This window comes from Microtus oregoni, unplaced genomic scaffold (genome assembly GCF_018167655.1).
Source record: "Microtus oregoni isolate MIOR12 unplaced genomic scaffold, Mior012 000046F_ref0000063, whole genome shotgun sequence".
NCBI lineage: Eukaryota > Metazoa > Chordata > Mammalia > Rodentia > Cricetidae > Microtus > Microtus oregoni.
The window spans coordinates 18,841,217-18,865,577 of record NW_024543220.1 but is presented as its reverse complement, the minus strand read 5'-3'; the positions used below and the strand labels follow the sequence as shown (position 1 = coordinate 18,865,577).

The 24,361-nt window shown below is 49.2% G+C and overlaps 1 protein-coding gene across 1 annotated transcript; it reads left to right on the top strand.

Moving 5' to 3' along the window:
* The first annotated feature begins 41 nt into the window (after positions 1 to 41).
* On the top strand, positions 42 to 24,361 carry Lss (lanosterol synthase). The gene is made up of 22 exons (XM_041634879.1): positions 42 to 91; positions 273 to 441; positions 2,619 to 2,757; positions 4,372 to 4,480; positions 5,019 to 5,140; positions 7,396 to 7,492; positions 8,621 to 8,756; positions 9,267 to 9,375; positions 9,800 to 9,918; positions 10,718 to 10,815; positions 11,456 to 11,483; positions 12,815 to 12,871; positions 13,418 to 13,489; positions 14,330 to 14,380; positions 14,908 to 15,057; positions 15,621 to 15,717; positions 16,073 to 16,178; positions 18,729 to 18,794; positions 19,441 to 19,521; positions 20,363 to 20,533; positions 21,408 to 21,486; positions 21,950 to 24,361. Exons 1-22 carry the CDS (start codon positions 78 to 80, stop codon positions 22,079 to 22,081), a joined length of 2,202 nt encoding a protein of 733 aa, XP_041490813.1. The 5' UTR covers positions 42 to 77; the 3' UTR covers positions 22,082 to 24,361.

Genomic DNA, 24,361 nt, shown 5'->3' with positions numbered 1-24,361 from the left:
CTCGCGCCTGCGCAGTGCGCTAAGCTGTCAGTCAGGTAAGGTGCTGGCAAGCCGGTGGCCGAGAGTGCGGTTCTGTCATGACTGAGGGCACGTGAGTCCCGGACCCTGGGCCTCCCGCGGGTGCTGGCGAGGGACGCTGCAGGGCGGTGGCAGGGAAGGTGCCCGGGCAGCAGCAGGGTGGCATGGCGGGTGGCTCTGCACGCCTGGGTTGCAGGCAGCTCCACCTGGGTGGAGCCTAACGATCACTGCTTTACTGTCGCTGGCCCGCTCAGGTGTCTGCGGCGGCGAGGGGGACCCTATAAAACTGAGCCGGCCACTGACCTCACCCGTTGGCGGCTCCGCAATGAGCTGGGTCGGCAGACATGGACGTATTTCCAAGCGGAGGACGAACCCGGTCGAGAACAGACCGGGCTGGAGGCCCACTGTTTGGGACTGGATACAGTAAGTGTTGTGATTCAGATTATTTTGTATCTTCTACCATCATCCTCAGGAGCCATCTCACCCCAAACCTGGAAGTGACCACAGACCAACCTCTGCCTTGTCTTTCCTGAGCCAGAGCCCTGAAACAGGAGAGAGCCTTGTTCAAAAAGCCGGCAGCTCTCCAGTAAACAAAGTATTTGTGAGTGTAGTGTAACACAAAGAAAAGCTCCATATGAAGGGATGGGGAAGGACGAAGTGCAGATAATGGACTCGACTTATGAAAGAATGTGTAAAGCCAGCTGGGTTTGCCGTTTTTGTTCTGGGTGGTGGATTAATGCATAAAATGCATTGGGGCTGAGAGTATAAAATTTAAGGCTGAGCTTCTTTTTCTTTTTTTTCTTTTTTTTATTTTTATTTTTTTAATTAATTAATTAATTTATTAAAGATTTCTGTCTCTTCCCCGCCACCGCCTCCCATTTCCCTCCCCCTCCCCCAATTAAGTCCCCCCCACTCAGCCCGAAAAGCAATCAGGGTTCCCTGTCCTGTGGGAAGTCCAAGGAACCCCCACCTCCATCCAGGTCTAGTAAGTTGAGCATCCAAACTGCCTAGGCTCCCACAAAGCCAATGTGTGCAGTAGGATCAAAAACCCATTGCCATTGTTCTTGAGTTCTCAGTGCCGAGTTCGTTAGAATAGACTTTGTGTCCGACTCGTTTTGGTGTGTGATGGTTTGTGATGGTTTTATTTATTTGCAGTAATGAAGCTTACAGTTTTTATAGAGCGGTGTGAACCTAGGCGTGGGGCATTTCTGTATTTCCAGCCACTCAGGAGGCTGTGGCAGGATCTGAGATATGCCTTGGCAACTTAGTTAGACCTTGTCTCAAAAAAAAAAAAAGAGCAAAGAAGCTGGGTGTGGCTTTAACCCCAGTGCTCAGGAGGCCGAGGCAGGTGGGTCTCTGAGTTGGAGGCCCGTGTGGTCTACAAAGCAACTTCTAGGTCAGGCCTGGCTACCGCATCTCAAAACAGCAGCAAACAAGCAAAGCAAAAGAAGTGATGAGCAGCTCAGTGACTGAATGTTTACCTAAGTTCAATCTCCAAGACAGAAACAACAACAACAGTGAAAAGTGTGGTGACTTGGGGACCATGCTCCCCTGCAGAAACATGATTGAAGCATGTTCAATCACTTCATCCCAGAGACCTGTGGAAGAAGTTGCCCTAATGTGATTTTATTTTGAGCACTCTACTTTGATAAAATCTTTGATTTGTAAGAGAATTACAAAGATGGGTGTGATTTTGCGCGTATGTACGGTTTGGTTTAATCTTAATAAAAGCTTCTCTGTTGACGCAAGAAACTCCAATCAAAGCAGATTAGACCAAATTAAAATGCACTTGTTTAGTAAATGTGGACCAAGACAGCTAGGTGGGGAGAAAAGCCCAGCAAACCCAAACCCAAACTTAAATAGCCTGTGGGAGTGGCCCTGACCTTCTCCAGGGGACGGGTCAGCGCTTGGCAGGCTGGGAGCTGGAGTCCAGACCGGGACAACTCCCAGGCCATGGGCATCCAGTCATCTACAAGGTGAAGTACTTGGATCTGACCTTGTTGTGTGCACAGCATGTACACAAGAAACTCAGCCAGTCATAGAACAGTTAGCTAACAGGCCTCTTCTTTTCTTGTTTTTTTTTTGAGACCGGGGTTCTTTGTGTAACAGTCCTAGCTGTCCTGGAACTAGCTCTTGTAGACCAGACTAACCTCGAACTCACAGAGATCCACCTGCCTCTGTCTCCTGAGTGCTGGGATTAAAGGTGTGCGCCACCACCGCCCGGCCACTAACAGGCTTCCTGTGAGTCCTGGCCATGAGTTGGGAAAACCTGCTCTGGTGATCTGCTATGCTATTATGTAGGCCCTGTCTGAGATGGTCCCCTCAGTATCAGTTGGGCAACTGTGCCATACTCTATGCTCTGTGCTGTGTTTATTTAAGATGTTTTGAAGAAATTTGCAGATCGGTGACTGGAAAGTAAATCATGACAACAGAGAATTGCGTTTTACTTTGCTGGTGATCTTGTCATCAAAGACTCGTTTCAGATTGAAACCAAAGTTTTAAAGTAAACTAGATTCACTATTTTGACATGGATTGTGAATGAGGAGGGTTCCTCAGGGCACCAGGCAACCTCAACTCTCATTTTTTCTTTCCCTTTACAGAAGAATTATTTCAAAGACTTACCTAAAGCTCAAACAGCCCATGAGGGGGCCCTGAATGGAGTGACATTTTATGCCAAGCTGCAGGCTGAGGATGGACACTGGGCGGGTGATTATGGTGGACCCCTCTTCCTCTTGCCAGGTAGGCACGTGCTATCCTAACTCGAGGGCAAGGCTGTTCTTGACTGTCGGTGGGTGGGGCCTTGACCTACACTGGTAAAGCAGGCTGAAACCCGGCAGTGCATTGGAAGAGCTCTGGGGGAGGGTGGCCTTGTAGCCCAGTCCTCTAACTGCAAGGATAGGGAATGATGGTAAAGCACGATTAGCCCAGGGTAGACTGGCGAATGTTCTAATAATGGAGGCAAAGGAGTCTCTTGGAGAGGGGGACGAGTGCTCTTGAATCCCAGTGCAAAATGGCACTCTAGGTAGAAGGCTCAGACAGTGCCAGGACACTGTAGATAGGCAAGGGGATTGGTGAGGAGCTGGTATCCATGCCTGTGCCGTTTGAACACTAAAATATCCTTTGTGAGCTTGCTGTCAAACGGTGGCTGAGGGAGTTCTGGCAGGAAAACCATAGGTCCAGGTTGGTGAGTGGTAACACGATTGTGTTTGAACATGTGGGTCTCTGATCTAGTTTAGGTAAGACTTTTCACATCCTGGCAATGTTTCTTTAAAGAAATCCATATTCATGTATCCAGACCCTTTTCCTCGTTGAGTTTTAACTCTATCTCAGTAGCCTGAATTCTTAGGAGAATGTGGGTTTGTTTCTATAGTAGCTGCCATATGATCCCCTTCCCATACCATGCCATGTCATGGACATATGATATGGAACTGCCTGTGGATGATGAAGATACGAGTGTGCACTCAAAGACCAGGCATGGGATCAAGGTTTCCTGTATAGTGTCGTCTGTCCCCATATGTACAAAGTGGCACATACATGTAAAAAGTTTATAAAACAGAACACTAAAATCTGAGCAATAACTATTATCCTATCCGGGGTTGCCATTTTAGTATTTCAGTCCCAAGCAGATTTTTTTTTAAAGATTTATTTATTTATTATGTATACAGTGTTCTGTATGCATGTATACCCGTGGGTCAGAAGAGGGTGCCGGATCTCATTACAGATGGTTGTGAGCAATGATGTGGTTACTGGGAATTGAACTCAGAACCTCTGGAAGAGCAGCCAGTGCTCTTAACCTCTGAGCCATCTCTCCAGCCCCCAAGCAGATGTTAAAGCAAGACCTGGTCACCCCCTGTGGTCCCATTGATCTTGAACTGGCTCTTAGTAGGCCTTCAGAGCACTTGTGGGCGGCCTCTTCAAGGCTTTGCCATGTTTCCCTGACCCAGACTGTGGTATGGGTGCCAGGCATCACCACTTGGGCTCTGCAGGCCCTGACCTGACAGTATTTTTGTTTTTTTTCAAGACAGGGTTTCTCTGTGGCTTTGGAGCCTGTCCTGGAACTAGCTCTGTAGACCAGACTGGTCTCGAACTCACAGAGATCCGCCTGCCTCTGTCTCCCGAGTGCTGGGATTAAAGGTGTGCGCCACCATCACCCTGCTGACCTGACAGTGTTAACTGTATTCTTCCTGGTGTTTCCAAAGTCATTTGGCCTAGGAAGAATGGCCTTCCTGGGAGATTGCATGGGAAGGAAGCCACAGGGCATCTGTGCGTCAGGATGGGTCCTTAAGAAGAAGAGCTTGGGCTTAGTGGTGCTGAGCGTCGTTCCTAATGTGGGCCATCCTTCTCACCATGCAGGTCTCCTGATTACATGCCATGTGTCACACATCCCCCTGCCGGCTGGATACAGAGAGGAGATGATACGCTACCTGCGATCAGTGCAGCTCCCCGATGGCGGCTGGGGCCTGTGAGTGTCCAATCGCACATATGTACCTGTGTGTGCTTGCATGTGCTTTTATGTAACTCTTGCTTGGGTTTCTAGGCAACAGGATAACTGCAACCATGGACCTAAGGTGGCGTGGGAGAAAGCCTGGTGGGAGGAGAGCAGCTGGTACCTATATGAAGCCTGACCAGGGTTTTACTTCTAATGTTGTGAGTCTTGAGACTCACATGCCAAGTTAAAGCCATGGTGTTTTAAAATTGTGGAGGCAGCAGAGATGGCAGAAAATGTAGGGGCCCCACAGACCCATCTCCACCTGCTTTTCTGATGTAGACATTCTGGGAGCAGAGGGGTAGGCAGGCCCTGCCCAGCTAGTTTTAGAGCAGTTGGCTCTCCTGCTGGGTGGACTAAACTTTCCCACAGCATGCTTCCTGCATTGTCATGCTGGTAGGAGATGCTTTAGTAGTTTTTTCTAGGCAGACTTCACTCCCAGTATGACTTTATTTCTTAGAAATAGTGACAGATGACAGAAGCCCCTTTCCCACCAGTCTCATGTTTCCTTTAGGCATGTTGAGGACAAGTCCACGGTGTTTGGGACTGCCTTGAACTATGTGGCTCTCAGAATCCTGGGTGTTGGGCCTGATGATCCTGACCTTGTACGTGCTCGGAACATTCTTCACAAAAAAGGTATGTACGTCCTGTATGGCATGTGGGGTTTGTGTCATACTGGCACAATGAGCTCTTATAAATGGGAATTAGTAAGATGCACCTCTAGTTGAAACACTGGGAAAAACATGAGTAAGTGGAAATTGTTGAGCTGTGTAATGATTAGTAATATTAATAATAATTATTCATTTTAATTATTTTAAAAGACTTTTGGGTTTTGTTTTTTTTTAATTTTTTTTTAATTTTTATTTATTTATTTTTTTGAGTCAGGGTTTTTCTATGTAGCTCTGGCTGTACTGGAACTCACTCTGTAGACTAGGCTGGTCTCAAACTCACAGATTCATCTGCCTCTGCTTCTCAAATGCTGGGATTAAAGGTGTGTGCCACCACTGCCCAGCTGGAGACTTATTCACTTTTATGTGTGTGGGTGCCTGCACATAGGTCTGTGCACCACATGTATGCAGTGCTCGTGAAGGCTAGAAGAGAGTGTCGGAGCCTCTGGAGTTGTAGAGATACAGACCTGCTAGCTGTCATGTGGCTTCTGGTAACTGAAGTCAGGCCCTCTGAGCCCTAATTTTATTATTTTTAATTAATTATTTTCTGTGTGTTTGTTTTGTGAGGTGCGTGTGTGGATTGTGTGTGTCACAGTACACATGGAGAGGTCAGAGGACAACTTTGTGAAGTTGATTCTCTTCTTTCATCTTTACCTGAGTTCCATGGATCACACTCAGGATGCCAGGCTTGTGTGGCCAGTTCTTTGCCCACTTAGCACAGCTACAACTTGAGTGCTGCCATGGTTTTGTTGTTTGGGGAGGGCAGGGTCTCATGTTCCCAGGCAATCCTTGAACTTATCCCATAACCAAGGTTGGCCTTGAACTCCTGATCTAACTGCTTTTTCCTCCTGAGTGCTGGGGTTACAGACATGCATGACCATGCTTCATGTATGTAGTGCTGGGGTTACAGACATGCATGACCATGCTTCATGTATGTAGTGCTGGGGTTACAGACATGCATGACCATGCTTCATGTATGTAGTACTGGGGCTTGAACTTAGGGCTTTGTGCCTGCTAGAGAAGCATTCTACCAGTTAAGTTTATCCTTAGCTCAAAACAATTTGATATTTTATATTCTGCTTCCTTCATGGATTGGTAAAGATTTAAAGGCGCCATGCTAACATAGTACTTGTGGGACAGTTCATGGAGTCTGCCCACGGAAGGCAGCTGAGCTCGGGTGCACGTCCCCAGTGGGGGCCCTGCTCATCCCTCCTCACTTACATCTCTGGGCCTGGGCATGGCTACTTCTCAACTCACCTGTTTCCTTTGGAGACCATTCCAACCCTCGCAGGCTCTGTGGCTCCCCCTGCTCTTAGAACAGAGCTTGTCTTGCATTACCAGTCTGCAGCTCGTCATGTGGTCCAGGACCTGCACTCCTGTCTCGCTCTTTGCTCCATGATCAAGTGTCTCCTTTCATTTGATCAAAGTGATTTCCTACCTCTAGGTTCCCATGCGCTCTGTCCTCTCACCCCACTGTCCACCTTCGCCGTGCTGTCTTGGAAACTCCTCTCTACACTTAATGGTATATCTTAAACTTCACTCCTTTGGGCTCTCTTTCTGACTTCCCAGGCTAGAGGAAGTGTTCTGTGTGCCTTATGAAATGCTTCAATCTCCTTTCAAGTGTTTGCTCCTGTTGTGATTAAGTAAGTCATCATAACCTCTGATAGTCTTGATCATGTACTCTCAAAGTTTTCTCTCTTTCCCTGTTGCTGTCTTGTTCTGAGGCCTGCAAGGAGGAGGGACGTGCTTGAACCATGCTTCCGCTAGCAACTTTCTCAGTCTTTCTAACTTTGACACATTTGGACTTAGGAGAGAACTTATAAAATGTGTATAAGTCAGTATTGCCATGTGCTGCACAAAAGGCTGCCCATTGCTTGGTAAGGGCGGGAGTGGCTCTGAATGTGGGCTGCATGCTAGACTGTCTGCAGTCACTTGTGCCAGGCTGTCTGCTGAGTGGAAACGCACAGATGCGCAGCTTGGTCTTGGCTGTGCAGCACAATGCACAGTGCACAGCACTAGCCTCTTCTTTCCCTTCCTGAGCTGCCTTCATGTGTTCCTTCTTAGGGATAAGGGCTGTAAACAGCTCTCCTAAGGTTGGTCACACTTATTCCTGACTGAGAGTTACTGGACCCATGCAAGACCCATGCAAGAAGGGGTACAAGAGATAGCTTCAAGCCCGTGTTCACACGTAACAGTAGCTACTTTTTCCTGTTATCTTTCCAGGCGGTGCGGTGGCCATCCCCTCCTGGGGGAAGTTCTGGCTGGCCATCCTGAATGTTTATAGCTGGGAAGGACTCAATACCCTATTCCCTGAGATGTGGTATGTTTGCCCTCTGCCTATTGCACTGCCTTGTAGTAGACTGATGGGACCTAACGGGGTGGATTAGCCTCTCACTAGAGGCCCTTCATGTGTTCTACACATAGGTAGAAGGGGGTTCTCTTTTCGGTAAGAGCAAGCTGTCAAACCACACAGCAATGGAGCAGGCTGTGGGACCCGGTAGGGTATTTCCAGACCTATTGTGTGGCTTGGTCTTTGTGGGGATAGATAGCAGATCATACCTGGTAATTGCAAAGACTTGGAGCATCTTTAGGAGTAAAGGAAGAGCCTCCTCCATCCCTGTATCTCGTTTTCTTAACTGATTTGATAAGTCCTAGATATCATTTCACCAATGAACACTTCCACGTGCATCTTTAAATTTTTTTTGTTTTTTAATATTAACCCAACAGAACAAATTTCTATTCCTTACTAACTGAAACCTATTGTCAGTGTTTTTATCTTTTTTTGTGACTATCTTATAAGAACATTGGCTCTCTATATAATGTGTATATAAATTTACCCCAGGTTAGATAAGATCTCCAGAACTATACAGAGTTCAGGCAGAGCCTGCTGTCCTAGTGAAGACAGAGTTGAGGGTTCCTGTAGTAGATAGCTTTCATATGCAGAAAGATAGGAGGTGAGGGCCTGCTTGGAAGACAACAGGGTCCTGAAACAAGGACTAAAAGGCTTGGCTCTACAGCCTGGTTGAATAAGTGGAAGACGTGGCAAATGCCCGAGCCAGTGAGGGGCGTGGAGAGAGCTCTCCATGTGTGGGGCAGGGCGGTTGTACTGTTTCTTGAAGTATGGAGGTATATACTACAATTGGGCTAACATCCAGTGGTCCTTCATTGGCAGCTCTACCAGCTAGATGCTAGGTTTCCCTGGGGAGGTGCAGGCAGAGGAAGGCTTTGCCAGGCTAGAGTAGGGAGCTGAAGTTTGGGACTGGAGAGGCTTCTGGTCTGTGTCCCTACACTGTAGTGCTCCACATAGGACTCCACAGTCATTTGGCATTAGAATGCAGAGTGCAAGCATGCACACACAAGGATGGATGTACTCACAGCAGCAGAAGTGTCCATGCTTGGAAGAGCCTAAGGCCTATGTCCTGTCCCACTGACACATGCTCTCTTCTAGGTTGTTTCCTGAATGGGTACCTGCACACCCTTCCACTCTCTGGTGTCACTGCCGGCAGGTCTATCTACCCATGAGCTACTGCTATGCCACTCGGCTAAGTGCCTCAGAGGACCCACTGGTTCAGAGCCTCCGCCAGGTAAGCCTTATGGTCTCTAGGGACCTTGTAAGGCTATGGCTCACAGTCCCTAGATCTTAAATGCATCTTTGTACTCTGGGGTCCAGAGGAGTCTCTGCCTTCTCACCTGTAAACAAAAGATAAACTGCTCACAGGGGCCTGAAAGGCATCAGAAAATTGTACAGAGGGGCTTGGAGAGTTCACAGTCTGCAGTCCTAACCCGTGCTTGTAGTCATTGTTCTTGGGAAAGAGCCCTGAGATGCACTTTGGAACAGGATTTGCACTAGGGTGTGACTTCGGCTCTTGGACTGGGACAGCTCCTCAGATTAGCCCTGGTGTCACTGAACTAGCTGGATCTTATACCCTGTAGTGGTGGTTTGCTGGGTGTCTCCACCGCTGAGAAAGGATGTGACCCAGAACACTGAGAATGTACAGCCAGAGATCACCCCTGGTTAGAGCTAGTCCATCGTCTGTGTTCGGGAGGCTTGCCTGCTGATTCTGCTAGGCACTCAGGTGTCCAATGCCCTTTAGGAGCTCTACGTGGAGGATTATGCCAGCATTGATTGGCCAGCACAGAAGAACAATGTGTCCCCGGATGAGCTGTACACGCCACATAGCTGGCTGCTGCATGTGGTGTATGGTAGGTGCTTCCTGAGGGTTGGGAGAGTCTGGGTTAATAGTTAGATGATGGTCAGCCCTCCACATAATTCATTCACTCTGACTCACTCTGTCAGTGCAATAAATAAATGGCCCTGGAGTGGAAACTCAGAAGATAGAACCTTGCTCTGGTCCCCTAGCAAAGACCAGCTGCTGTCAGGTCACCTAGGTAGGGCAGGGCAGGGCAGGGGTCACGGTGGGTGGTAGGAAGCAGCCCTTCCTAGATGAGAAGGAGGAAGCACAGATGAAACAGAGTGAGTGGGAGGAGGGATCCCCAGGGAAATGAGAGGCCAGATGCTGGACTGTGTAGGATCCACTCCTGTCTGTAGGACTAGGGCGCAGCCTGTCCAGGAATGCCAGTTGTCCTCTCCTGTTGCTGAGTGTCCCCAATGCCTTCTCCCCTTCAGGAATCCTCAACCTGTATGAACGTTTCCATAGTACCAGCCTGCGGCAGCGGGCCATCCGAATGCTATATGAACATATTGTTGCCGACGACCGCTTCACTAAGTGCATCAGCATTGGCCCGGTCAGTGCCCCCATCCTGGGTGCCTGTGGCACCTTTGGTGGCAGTGAGGTCCTGTCAGATGCCCTAGGAGCTAGGCTCTGTGGAGTTAGAATGAGGCAGGCTTATTTCCTAGATTCTGGGTCAGTGTATTTGAAGCACCACTTAATATTCATTTCCTAGGCTCCCGTTCTCCTACCTGGCTCTTGTCTAAGAGTCTGAGAACCTCCTGGAAGACCACTTTCTGAGCTTTCTGGTCAACTCAGTGGGGTGTGTTTTTCCACTTCCTCCCTCATAGATGGACCCCAGATAATCCATCTTATACCCTTTATATAAGAGTTATAAGTGCCTAGGGGTGTAATGCAAACAGCAGGATCCTCATGTTCACTTCTGGTTTCTCCCATCTGGCTGGGGATGCCAGCCTTCTAGTCCGACCAACTGTGCACAGGCTTTGGGACCTTACAGAGCACATGTCTGAGGCTGAGTAGTCAGCACATAGTGACCAGAGCTAGTGGAGACCCAGCAAGGAAGCTGTCCTCATAAATGGGAGATGAACAGGATGTGGGTTGTAATATTGGGGACTGCACTGTGGTCGGCTGCCCATAGGTTCTCTGGATAAACTGAGCTTCCTCCTCCCTCTCTGTGGACTCTTGGTCCTTGTTTGTCACACCCTAAGCTGACTCAAAATCTTGAGTGACATTGCCTTCAGTTTGAGTCTCGGGGCATGAACGCATAGAGAACACTTAGGAAGCTTGTATTAGAACAGATGGGGCCCTGTCCCAGGGTAAAGTTGCATGGGTCCTGAAGCCCACATATCCTGCAGATCTCAAAAACCATCAACATGCTTGTTCGTTGGGCAGTGGATGGGCCTTCCTCCCCTGCCTTCCAGGAGCACATCTCCAGGATCCCAGATTACCTTTGGTGAGTGTGACTGAATGGTGGCTGGGGTGTGGTGCCAAGTTCTGACCATGGCATGCAGCTATCATGCTGGCCCCTATGCTTCATCTAGATAGGGGTGCCAGGGTGTCAAACTTCTGAGAATATTTTATGGAATCGGGCACTGCCAGTTAGATTGTCTTTGGGAAGATTTTTTTTTTTTTTATTTCCTAGCTGTGACTATGGATAATTCCCAGAGTCAGAGCCAGGAAGCCTGGAGGCAGGCAGTCTTAGATTGTTGTGAAAAGGGCCAGTGGACAAGAGGCTTGTCAGCCCTGTACTGTGTCCAAGGTGGGGACTGTCACAGTGACCATAGCAGGAAGGCTTAGGCACATAAAGGCCATTTTCTCTCTGGCGGTGTGGTGTGAGCTGAGGATAGCAAAGTAGACCTGGCCATAGAAGGTTCTATTTACCCTGGCATGGACTAGAGCTCCCTGGGTAAGCCCCTGTCTTGTTCCTGCTGGGTGTAGGCCTTGTGCTTGTGAGCCCAGCTGGGCAGCCCTGAAGTCAGCATGGCGGGAGGTGGGAGATCTGTGTGCTCTTTTGCTTGTGTGTGGCTCCTGATGGACAGCTAGAATTCCAACTTTCACACTGTCCCTGACGTAATCTTTTCTTATCCCCATAGGCTGGGCCTTGATGGCATGAAAATGCAGGTAAGGGCTATAGAACTGAGGCTGCCTCTCTGTCACCATCTCTGCTTATTTATCATGATTCAGAAGTGCCTGTCAGGCATGGTGGCGCTTGCTTGTAGTACCATCACTCAGTTGGTTAAAGCAGAACGATTGAGTGTGGGCCACACAGTGCTATACAGCAAGACCCTATTCTAAATTTAAAAAAAAATGGGACAGGGTTGGAAAGCCATCCTCACTACAGTTTTTGTAGTACAAGAGGAGAGACAGAATCGCCCTTTATTCCTTGTGTCTGTGGGGTTGGTCTCTGTGGTTGCTCTTTGTTCTCACGGGTCTCCATCTGTAGTCTTTTATCAGGGTAGACTAAACTATGGCAAATCCAGACTTGGCTCAGACCCTCCAGGAACCATCCTCCTGCTGTTGTGAGGGAAAGTGGCTCTGGGTGGGAATGGGCATCTTTGTGAGACCACATGGAACTCCTCTGGCGGGTCACTAGGAGCTTGTGTGCTCACCTAATAGGATAACCCTAGAGATTGTTCCTAATAGGATAACCCTAGAGATTGTTCCTAAGAGGATAACCCTAGAGATTGCCCTCTAGCCACCAGTACAGGAGGAGCCTCCGGGGCAGAGGGGCGGGCCCTGAAAATTGTTCCTTTCTTGGTACCCAGTGGTAAATGGGGATAGCACTTGGTGTATGGTCACCTTTGCCCTAGATCCTCCTAGGGCTCTGGTCAAAGGGTGGGCAGTTGAAATGCTTCTTTCTGGCCTGGGATCTTTGGCCACCCAAGGAGCTGTGAGAAACTTAGAGTCTATGATTACCCTGTAGTGTTGGGAACTGGGGTTTCTGTCAAATATTTAGAGATTCCTGAACAAAACCCATTGTGGATTTGATCATTGATTTCCTCCACTGAGACCCAAGAGTGTTGTCCAGAAATTCAGGGTTCCAGGGTGGGATTTGAAGTAGACCTTCCTCACTCTGTCAGGGCCACAGTAATGTGTCAGCTGGGTACCCAACCCAACCCCTCAGGCATATTTGGAAATGGAGGAATTTTATTTCTGCCTGTCCCATGCCTGGGGTACCCTGCTGTCATGGGTGTTGAGGAGCCTTCACGGGATCATGTGGTCCTGGATGTGTCCTTAGAAAGTGCTGTTCTGCTGGGACTTTAGAGGCAGGTAGGGCTCTGTTATCCATGGCTGCCTGCAAGGCTTAGGGTTCTTTCTGACCTTTGTCAACCTGCTTTGGTGCACAGGGCTCAGACTCTGGGATACAGTATTAGCTGGGTATGTCTCCGACACCCTCGGATTCTAGGAGTCAGTGGATGGGGTTGCTATAACAGCTCGTTGTCTGTGAACAGGGCACCAATGGATCACAGATCTGGGACACGTCATTTGCTATCCAAGCACTGTTGGAGGTAAGTGTGCGGCTCTGTTTCTCTGCAGCCCCATGTGAACTTCCTGTGTGTGTGAGCCACATGTTCACCCTGAGGAAAATGATGCCGCTTCCTGCCTCTGCCCCTTGAGCTTCCCATTTGCCTGGCTCCCAATCCCCTGTTGATAATTCTCTGGAACTGGACGCTAAACTGGGAAATAAGCCTAGGGAGTGGAGAGCAGGGCTTGAGGCTCTTAGAACATTAGCTGCTATGTGAGTTAGAGAAAAAGTGTTTCCTTGCCTGTGGGAATGCAAGCAGTGAAATCCCGAGGGTGTCTTTGGACAGTTGGGCTGCCTAAAGTGAGGCCTGGCAGAACAAGTGGGACTTTGGTGACTGTCCAGGGTGGTCTCTTCTGTCCATTACTATCTTTAGTTGTGTCTCACTGTCTTTCCTGTCTTTAAAGCTGAGAGCCTCAGGAAACGTTTCCCCAGACAACTCTAAGATGCGTCATTTTCTGGGGGTGGGGTGGCAGGATGTCGCCAGGGCACTGGAGGACTGGCTTAACCATGCTATTCTACTGTCTTCTAGGCAGGTGCACACCACAGACCTGAGTTTTTGCCCTGCCTGCAGAAGGCTCACGAATTCCTGCGGCTTTCACAGGTGAGGCCCGTGCCCTTTCTCATCTGTCCTGCTGCCCCAAGCTGGCTTTCTTGGGTTGTTTCTGCCCTGTTCTGCCCTGCCCTTGCCGTGTTGGTACAACTAGTCATCCTATGGTAGCTCTGGCTGTGGCCCGTGGTAGCCCATCACCAGCCAGTGATTTCTGTTCTTCATGCCAAAACACCTGTGTGCAGGGGGCCAAAGCCAGCCTGTGGCACAGTCAGGAGTTGTGTCTTTGATCAACAGCCTGTGGACATCCTAGCCATTTTTGAGTTGCCAGTGCCTGCCTTCCCTGAGACCAAGTACAGCCATATCAGTATCTCTCATCCCTGCCTTTCATAGCCACCTACACCCCATCATGTACTGCTTTCTTAGGCTGGCCTTGCATACCCTGCTTCAGACAAAGTGAATGCCTCCAGCCTTGATCCTACTGGCATCCTCCTGCCCTAGAGTTCTCGTGCCCCTAAGCCTCTGTCCTCTGATCCCACCAGGATACAGCTTCCCCAGGAGCCTCCATGTAGCTGTTATCCATGTGCGTCTAGGGCTATTGGGAGTGAGTCAGCACTGTCTTCCCCAACCAGGCCTGATCCGGGCCCTACACTGAGCAATGGGCCTTTAGCCCATCTCAGTGGACCCTGCTGCACTTGCAGACCTGTTTGATTTCTCATTGACCTGAGTCATGCAGCTCAGTAGTGAGCCCACGAGGCTGGGCAGGAGAGTGGATTGTGTAGCCCTCTCTGGATGATCTTATTTCCTAGTAGTGATACGGTGACGGGTCTCATGGGTGCCATGCTGCACTGACCATGTTTCTGTTTTCCACATATGTTCCTTGCTGCTCTCCAGGTCCCAGACAACCTTCCTGACTATCAGAAGTATTACCGCCAGATGTGCAAGGTATGTGTGGGCAACCAACCCGAGCCAACGCCCTGCTGCCTTCCCTTTGAGGAGGGCTTTCTGGCTTTTTGCTCTGTAGATGCCTCATGTCAGGAATTCATCATCCCCTGAGATAGCCTACACCTCTGTGGCCAGGCTTCAGGGCAGTTCAGATGTCTAGCACACACAGATGCTGAGCTGGAGAGTTGAAATCAAGGCAGAGGACATAAAGGACCCAGAGCCAGCATTAACCTCCTTTGCTGTAAGGGCCTGCTTTTGGCTGCAGTTTGTGGAATGAGACATTGACGTAGCTGCTGCCTCCCATAGTGGGGTCCATAGGGCACCTGTGTTGCTGTTCAGGTCCAGACCACTTTATTGCTAAGCTCCAAGGGCTGTCAGGATGGACATAAAGTCCTAGATAGTCCCTGTACTGAAGCTCAGGTCTATTCAGCTATGCCCAGTTTAGGTACCACTGTGCGGTAGAGAGGCCTCTGCCCTCCTGTTACAGCTCTGCAGGGGAGGAGCACCCTTACACTCTGTCTCTGTAGGGCGGTTTCTGCTTCAGCACACTGGACTGTGGCTGGATCGTTGCCGACTGCACAGCCGAGGCTTTGAAGGCCGTGCTGCTCCTGCAGAAGCAGTGTCCCTTCATCACCGAGCACATCCCCCGAGAGCGGCTCTGTGACGCTGTGGCTGTGGTGAGTGTCCTATCTCGTGTTTACGCCCTCTTCTGTGGTTCTGTCTTAGCAGGCCAAGGTGAGGGTGTAGGAGCATCAGAATCTGAGACTGTGAGTCCTGGGATAGACCCAGGGTTAGAAACTTCGGCTGGGTGTGTACAAAGGGCCCTGTGCTATATATAAGAGATGGTGTCCAAACAGTCCTAGAAGTTACAAGGAGGCTGTATGGTCCCTGGGGCTTGTCATCTTGGCTCTAGAGCTCATCTGTGCTGAGATTTCTGCAGGTCTCATTTGGAAGGCTTGGTAGTATCTAAAGGAAAGTTGGAAATGTCTGTTCATTTCTGTGTGGATTTTAGCACACCTGTTTCCTATGTGTGTCTTACTGTGGAGCTCTGCATTGGCCTGACATTGGAATGTGTCTCCAGATATTGTGGGCAGCTGCATTGAGCATCTAAGGGCTCAGCATGGAAACTGGCTTCTTACCCCCCGCTCCTGTCCTATAGGTTGTCAGTCCTGCGGTGCTTTGGGAAAGTCATACTGTAAGTTGTGTGCCTGGTTCTCAGTCTGTCCCCCTCTTGTTACAGTTGTTGGGCATGAGGAATTCTGATGGAGGATTTGCTACCTACGAGACCAAGCGTGGGGGGCATTTGCTGGAGTTGCTGAACCCCTCAGAGGTCTTCGGTGAGTGTGCTGATTAGCAGTTTGGCGTATAGGCCAGGCCTGGCATGCTGGCAGGTCTGTGCAGAGCTCTCTCTGGGCCTCAGAGTATGGAGTATCTGTATTCTTGATGAGTGGTTGTGGTTCTGTCTCGGGCCATGGAGACCTTATGCTAGGTTTCTACTCTTCTGCTAACGACAAAGCCGTGTGCCTTGCAGCACAGGTGTGCAGGTCTCTGCCCATCGTACTCACTTTAGCCACACCGCCCAGGTTGATCTTGGGGTGACATCTGGGTGTAAGTCCTGCATGCTTCAACACGTGCTCACTACATTCTTGGCCTGGACTATGAGCTCAGGTGCCTCCTCCTTTCCCTTTCTAGGAGACATCATGATTGACTACACATATGTGGAGTGTACCTCAGCAGTGATGCAGTCTCTGAAGCATTTCCACGAGCATTATCCAGACCACAGGGCAGTAGAGATCAGGTAAGGAAGGCGAGGGCAGCGTTCTCAGACAGTAGGCCGTGACTTCTCATAGGACAGTGGCTGGAGTAAACAGAGGAACAGTTTCAGGTGCCTACAGATCCATCAAGAGTCTGTGTAAGTCTGTGAGTGTACGTGTGTGTGTGTGTTGGTCTGGGGAAGACAGTATAACTGTAACACAAGAATGGGTTATTTTTCCCATCACTTGAACATGTTTTAAAATGAGCATACATATCTCTCAGACGCTCTTGAGATTGTCATGTGGAGACCCTTGCCATCAACTGATTTACACCCCCTATCATTCCATGAAGGGACTGCCCTCCTGTCTTCTCAGTCACAGATTCTTGTTGCTCACTTTGAACCCGCCTTGATGGTGTCCCCCTCCCCCTTGTGGATATATGTTGGTTCTTTCACTGTTACATAGATGTGCAGGGAATGTTTCACTTCTGTGGAAGTAACCACACCACAGTTCCTCCCTTCCTCTGGTTCTTGCATTCTTTTGGTCCACGTTGTTTGTGATGTTTCTTGCGTCTTGGAGGGGTTGGTACAGCTGTTCATTTCTTTCCGTCTATGGTTCACTATTGGGCCACTATGACACAGCAACAGTTCGTTGGTCTCAGAGGCGTGACTAGTTATGACTCTTTGTGATATACCTCTCATTATTACTGATGAAGACTGAAGGCAGCAGTAATGTAAGGGTGTAAACACAGATTTAGAAAGAAATGTGATAGGCATATCATATCCATTAATAAAACAATAGCAATGGACTCCTTATTGGGGTCCATGATTTTTTCTAACCAGGAGCTTTGCCTTGGTTTCCAATATCACATGTGAGTTACATCGCAGCAGAAGGCAGTGACGTTGCAGTGTTACTATTGTGTTAGTGTTGTGTTACTATTGTATTAGTGGGCGTGTCTTACCTGATGTTTGCACTGTAGCAAGCAGGCCTCATAGCTGAGCTGGACCCTTGGTTATGCCCCAACAGCCTGCATGCTGTCTTCCAGTATTATGAAAGCCAGCTAGCAGGGAAGGATTTTCTACTTTTGTCTTAGTATAATTTGGCCAAAGCTTATGGTGTCTTTGACACTAAGGACTATCTAGTTTTGTTTTGTAGCCAAGAACAGTGGCATAGCCTTATGGTGTGAGGGGCTTGACTAACAGCTTCTAGGGAGGTCACCCTAGAAGCCCACTCCTAGCATTGAGACAGTTCACAAAAAACATACATGATAGAACAATACACATAAAAGAGATTAAACTGGGAGAGATGGCTCAGTTAGTAACATTCAGACTGATCTCATTTGTCCCCACGAAACATCAGTCCAAAGCGTCCGTCTCACCGCCCGAGACTGTGTGAGCCTAACTGAACTCTTTCTTTTATGAGTTGCCTTTGTCATGGTGTCTCATCACAGCAATAGAAAGTAACCAGTATAGGAGCTGGCACCAGGGTAGATTGCTGTGACAGACCTAACCATATGGCTTTGGGGAGGAACGTGGGAGGATTTTTAACTTTGGTCTAGAAAAGTGGTTGAACGCTGTACACAGAGCTCGATGGACCACCCTCGTAGGAGCACGGAAGACAGTGCTGAGAACTGTGCAGACCACAGAGGAGACCACAGAGGCCCAGCTCAGGGGGTTCCATTTGGGAACAATATCAGCAACTGGGCTAGAGACTATTCTTGTGATATTTTGGCAAATAGTAGCTAATTTCTGCCCTCTCCTAAGAACTTGCCTGAGGCTAACTGTGTGATAGTAATTGCTCATATGCAGGTGCACAGTGGACAGGAGTAAATGGGGGCAGAAATGCAAATGGACAGTTTGAAGGGGAGAAAGAGCACTAGGAAATGCAATGCGGTAGCCAAGGCCTGTGCAGGAGGAGATGAGGAAATTAAGGAGAGGCCTGGCCTGAAATGGAATAAATGGAGAAGCACCCTTAGGGCCAGACCACACCAGCTCGTGAAAATAGATGGCCTGAAGAATTTTCTAAATGAAAGCGGCTGTAAATGATTCAGGGGGACCAGGCTCCATCTCAAGTGAGCAGCCCAAAACACTTTGTTTTTGTGGGTGGTCTTATCTAGCTCATTTTAGAGCATTTGTTTGGCCCCTGACACTAGTGTCATTGGCAGGGCTTTGGTAGTTTCCAGCGCTACTTCTCATGTCTTTGTCTCCAAAAGCTGTTTTCCTTTGTGTTTCTTCTGAGCTTTGACAGTCTGTGTGCCCCTTCTGTGTCCTATAGCTACATTTTTTTTCATCTTTTTTTTTTTTTTTGAGACAGGGTTTCTCTGTAGCTTTGGAGTCTGTCCTGGAACTAGCTCTTGTAGACCAGGCTGGCCTCGAACTCACAGAGATCTGCCTGCCTCTGCCTGCTGAGTGCTGGGATTAAAGGTGTGTGTCACCACTGCCTGGCCATTTTTTTTTTTCATTTTTGAACATTTGTTTTGATCTGTTTGAAGGGGAGAGGCCATTCTCACCTTTCTGAGACCACTGTGTAGGTACGGTTGGGGAAGGCATTGATTCTGCCTGCAGTGTTCATTGGGCTCACTGCCTGTGTTGCAGGGAGACCCTCAAGCAAGGCCTGGAGTTCTGCCGAAAGATACAGAGAGCTGATGGCTCCTGGGAGGGGTGAGTAGGCACCTGGGCTCACCTGCAGAGGGGTTGGTGGGAGGTGGTGACATGTGCATGGGGTTGGGAGTCTGCCCTTGCTGCTTTTTCCCTGGGGGGCTCAGGAAGAGGGACTTCCGGGCTGGTCATATTCCCTGACTGATGCTCGGCCTTCCCTTAGCCGAGAGCTTGTGTTGAGGGAGCACTTGGGCTGCATGCTGGGAGGCTCTGTGGCCTAAACACGACTGTCCTCCTCCTTGTGTACATCAGCAGTTCTTTGTGTCTTGTGGAGGAGCAGTGGTTGAGCTGGGTGAGCGGCGCCTCTTGAAACAGCATTCACACTTGCACTGTGTGGAATGTGTGTGAACGCTGCTCTTAGCAGCTGCCCAAGTCCCTTTCCCCTGTTTGCTTTCCCTCCCCAACCCTCTGTCCTCTTCTGTATGTCTCTTACTCTTCGGTTTTGTGAGACAGGATCTTGCTGTGTATCTCAGGCTGTCTTTAAAATAGCAACCCCCTGTCTCAGCCAGTGCTATGAATGTATGGTTGTACCACCACGCTCCCTCCCAGTTCTGCCCTCTGCTTGAGGTTGTCCCATACCTGTGTAGAGTGCCTGTACTCTCACTTGGAATGAAGACCAAGTCTGACCTTCTCTTTTGTCTCCCTCTAGCTCCTGGGGGGTTTGTTTCACCTATGGCACCTGGTTTGGCCTGGAAGCTTTCGCTTGCATGGGGCATACCTACCAAGATGGGTAAGTGTAGCTCTTAGACTGATGTCAAGCGAGGGCATTGCCATGACAGTTGTTCTGGACTGTCTTACTGCTATGATGAAACACTGGCCAGAAGCACCTTGGGGAAGAAGGGGCTTACTTTAGGTTTATACTTCTAGGTCATAGTCCGTCACTGAGGGATGAAAGGGCAGGGCCTGATGCAGAAACCCTGAGAAAAACCCCACTCTGCTGGCTTTCTCACACAGTGGGCTGGACCTTCCCACATTCTTTAGTTGATGACCTCTCTTCCCAGGTGACTGTGTTAAATTGACAGTAAAACCAGCCTAGTAATGTTTTGCTTGTTTTTTTTCCCCTTTGATATTTGATTTTATTTGTTTAATATTTTAAAACAATGAGTGAAGATCACTGTTTCAGAAGAAGGGAGTTCTGAGTACTTATTTTCTTGGCTTATAAGCCTTGGCTAGGTGTTACCTCAGAGTCTTACTAATCTTCGTCTCTCATTCTGAGTGAGGAAGTACTGGGGTCTTACTCAGGAACTCAGGAAGAGGGCTTGGTTCAGGCCCTGCCTCTGACTGCTTAGCCGATGCTTCTAGACCTAGTGGGTTTGGAGTAGGGAAGTTGTACTAAGCTAGATGTGGCCCAGGGACCCTGGGTCTGTTTCCATGTGCCCACATAGTCAGCTTGCATATGCCTGTAGCTGCAGAGTGTTTTTCTCTGTGCCCAGCAGCCCTGTGAGACATGTACACCTATAGCCACTCACCTCAGCAGGCCCCTCCCATGACCCAAGGCAGCCTGTCAGAGTAGTAGGGTATAGACAGCTGCTATACAAGACATGATGTCTCAGATCTCTTCCTCTCTGCAGGACTGCATGTACAGAAGTGTCCCGGGCCTGCAACTTCCTCCTGTCCCAGCAGATGGCAGATGGAGGCTGGGGGGAGGACTTTGAGTCGTGTGAACAACGGCGTTATGTGCAGAGTGCCAGGTCCCAGGTCCACAGTACATGCTGGGCCCTGATGGGCCTGATGGCTGTGCGGTAAGGGTGATGGGACCCATTGTTGGGCATAGTAGGGGTGCTCGACTAGGGTGATAGATGTGGGAAGAGGTCAAAGGAGCCACAGGACTGAGCCATTATCCCTCCATTACTGTGGCTATCGGCAGCTTCAGAAGCCACACACGGTATTCCTAGGCTAAGTGGCAGCCTGTCTGGCTGGGTGGTTCCCTTTAGAGAGACTTAACCTCTCTATGGTCTATTTATCTATTCAGTCAGTAGCTGTTGGCAGAGCAAGAGAAGCTGGTGCCCAAGGGAACTGAGTGAGGTGGCTGTGGTGGGGAAGTTGCTTTCCAGTGTGGCGAATTCTGCCTCAGTGTTAAGAGCTACTTTGGGTCCTCCTGTGTCCGTAGCTCATACCGAGTTACATGTATTGCCATGTCAGAGGATATTCTCTCCATAGAAGACATGGTTGACATGCTGACATGGCTGGCACACGGTGCTGATAAGATTCCCAAGGAGAGCCGGGCGATGGTGGCGCACGTCTTTAATCCCAGCACTCGGGAGGCAGAGGCAGGCGAATCTCTGTGAGTTCGAGGCCAGCCCGGTCTACAAGAGCTAGTTCCAAGACAGGCTCTAAAAAGCCACAGAGAAACCCTGTCTCGAAAAACAAAACAAAACAAAAGATTCCCAAGGAGAGGAAGACAAGCCTCATGCCTACTCTGCTCACTGTCCGTCCCTGTGCTTTCACCTGCCCTGCTTCTCAGGGCTCCTGGGAAGATTGCAGCAGGAGTCTCAGGTGTTCTGGTTGTTAAGGTGTCTCTATCATCAGCATAGTATTTGGGGAATGTTTGTCCTCCTAAGATGTATGTTGATGCCACATGCTAGGTTTGTTCAAGCCTGTCTTCTTGCCCCTCAGGCATCCCGATGTTGCTGCTCAGGAGAGAGGAATCAGATGTCTGCTGGAGAAGCAGTTCCCCAATGGAGACTGGCCTCAGGTGTGCGAGGACCATGTGACAGTGGTCCCAGTGTCACTTTCCAGCTTGCTCACTTTGCTGTGCCCACATTCCTCCTAGGGTGCTTTGGAGATCTGGGATGTGTTGCTGGGTCTTGAGATATTCAGCACATTTTGCTATTTGTAAGGGCGCTGGCTGGGGAAGGGACTAGATAGTTGATGTTTCCTCCAGAACCTTGGCTTTACCATCGTACCTTCACTGACATGACGTGCAGATGGGTTTTCATCTGTCCCTGTGGTTACCAGAGTTTTGGAGACCACTATTCCAAGGAAGAATGTTTCCTTCAAGCTCTAGTCTCTGAGCTGGAACCCGTGCTTCCTTGCCTTTGGTTCATCAGCTCTCCCCAAGCTTTCTCCAAACTTGCTCTGGGGCTGGGAAATTCAATAGTCAGGACCGCCATCTAGGGACAGGCTCCTTAACTGTTCATTTTTCTGTGTTCTTCCAGGAGAACATCTCTGGGGTCTTCAACAAGTCCTGTGCCATCAGCTACACAAGTTACAGGAATGTCTTCCCCATCTGGGCCCTAGGCCGCTTCTCCAGCCTGTACCCTGATAATACCCTCGCCGGCCACCTTTGAATGCATGTCTGCCTATGCTGCAGCTGGCCAGCATCATCACCATGCAGGTCCAGGCGAGGCTGGGGTTTCTAGGCTAGGTGGTAGGAGCCTTCTTACCCCTGCTTTGGGCCTTGTTGTCTATTTCTGTAGACATGAAGCTGGGGATAGGGTCAGGTTAGTGTCTCTAGGCTCTTGTCAGTATATGTTTAGTTTTGAAACTAGATTCCATGAGAAAGGGAACCAGATAAACCTTGAAATCCAAGGAAGCACACTGTACCCTACAGCTCGTGGGTACATCCTTCTTGAATGAGTGAAACTAGAGTTTTTATGGCCAATGACTTCCTTGTGAGAGGAGCTGCTGGCTTCTTCACCTCCTCCTTTGTCTACTGTGCAGTGGGCCTCTGACCAGACTCCTGTTTGCTGGGCTGGCAGACTTCTGGCAACCCAATGGTGCTGGTTTACTCAGAAAAAGGCTCAGTGGGGAGTGAAGCAGGGCCCTTTACTGTGTCCTGAGCAGTGGCTGTTGTTCTTGAAATACTAGTTTTCCAGAAAGGAAATACGAACTCGCTTTATACTAAAAATGATTTCAATGATCACCGACTCCCTTAATAGACATTTTGGGACTGGAATGATGGCCTAGCAGTAAAGAACATTGACTGTTCTTTCAGGGGACCTGGGTTTGATTCTCAGCACCCACTGGTGACTAACAACCTTCTATAACTCCAGTTCCCTGGGGATCCAATGCCTTCTTCTGGCCTCTGTGGGCACTGCACACATGGTGCATAAACATACATGCAGGCCTAACACACATGCACATAAAGTAAAAATAAATCTTGAAAATAAAATATTAAAAACAAAACAACAACAAAACCCCCAGGCATTTCATCCTACAGTTTCCTGAGGATGGGTGGCATAGAGGCAGATGCAGCATCCTATTCTGCCCCTAGATTGTAAGCATGTACATTGCATGTTTTCTTGGGTACAACTTCTGCTCTCCAGTCATCTTGTTAAGATAGAGGCATTGTGGGTAGCCACACATAGAATGAAGAGGGTAGGGTAGATAGTGGTTGTGGTGTTCATACTGGGACAACACTGTAGCAAAGACAGCTGATGACATCCAGCGCACCACTTAGACCCACTCAGTCAGCCAGGCAGTTGTAGTCCTCCTGGAACCCAGGAAAACATCTGTGACACCCAAAAGCCATTAATGAACCCTTTGCCAACTGTGCTTTGAGTTCAAATGAGGGCCAGATTTCTGGGGTGATGCTTCTTGGGGGTGAGCTCTGAATTCCTAATATCTTACTCTGTGTTTGGCCAACGTGCAGGCAGAGTTTGGGGTTGATAAAGTAATAAGTTATTCTTGAAGTTACTACTTTTCTCCCTGGTCATGGTGAGCAGGGTCCAGCCTGGTGCCTTCTCAATCTAATGCTTTCTACCTCTATTACATGTGGACTGGTGGTGACTCCACCCTTTCCCTGGCTCATGGTCTTCCCACAGACAAGCAGAGAGCTGTCAGATCTGGTTTCCCTGCCCAGGATCTTCTAGGCCTACCTTCTGCCATGGTGCAGATTCCCCGAGGCTTTGTGCCACCTGCCTCCTGCCCAGCTCCCACCACTGCCAGCTGTGCTGTGACTCGTCGGGCTCTGCCCCCGTAGATCACAACCTGTGCTGTTGCCTGCAGAGTCTCTCGGCCTCTGCCAGCAGCAGAGCAGATGGGTAGTGTATCACTAGATCTGCCTCTAGCAGCAGCAACTGTTCCTCAGAATTCCTAGTCACGACCAGATCACTGTACGAAATACACTTACGGGACCAGTTCTTTTAATAAACAGATTGCGTGTCATGCTTGTCTGTCCTGCAGACCAGCCTGCTGTGGGGCTGTCAGTAGGGTACACAGGATTACCTGCCCCAGTTTAGAGAGTTGGTGGGGGACACTCACCAGATCACAGTTCAGAAGTCCTTGAAGAATCTTGAAGTTTTAGCCTGTAAGGAACAACTTTAGAATCTGCTGGAAGCGTTTCCTGTGGAGTCGTAATAGAGTCCCTGTGTTCCCTGTGATGGGAACCTCAACACCCATTTCTAACGTATTCTTTAGTAGAAAATGTTGACTGTTTTTCCTTCATGAAAGCTTTCCTGTGTGGTACTCACTATGACATGATATTCATCATGTAGTCCAGAATGGCCAAGCTTGAGGGCAGTCCTCCTGCCTCTGTCTCCTGAGTGCTGGGATTACAATGTGCTACATGCCCTGCTGAAGGACTTGATGGGAGCTTCTTTTTTAAATAAAATTTTGCTGTATGCTGA

Bases quoted from the DNA above. Each gene is read 5' to 3' on its own strand.
- Lss (XM_041634879.1), top strand. The intron at 10,816-11,455 runs GTGAGTGTGACT...TTATCCCCATAG, and splicing joins AGGATCCCAGATTACCTTTG to GCTGGGCCTTGATGGCATGA. The intron at 12,872-13,417 runs GTAAGTGTGCGG...ACTGTCTTCTAG, and splicing joins CTATCCAAGCACTGTTGGAG to GCAGGTGCACACCACAGACC.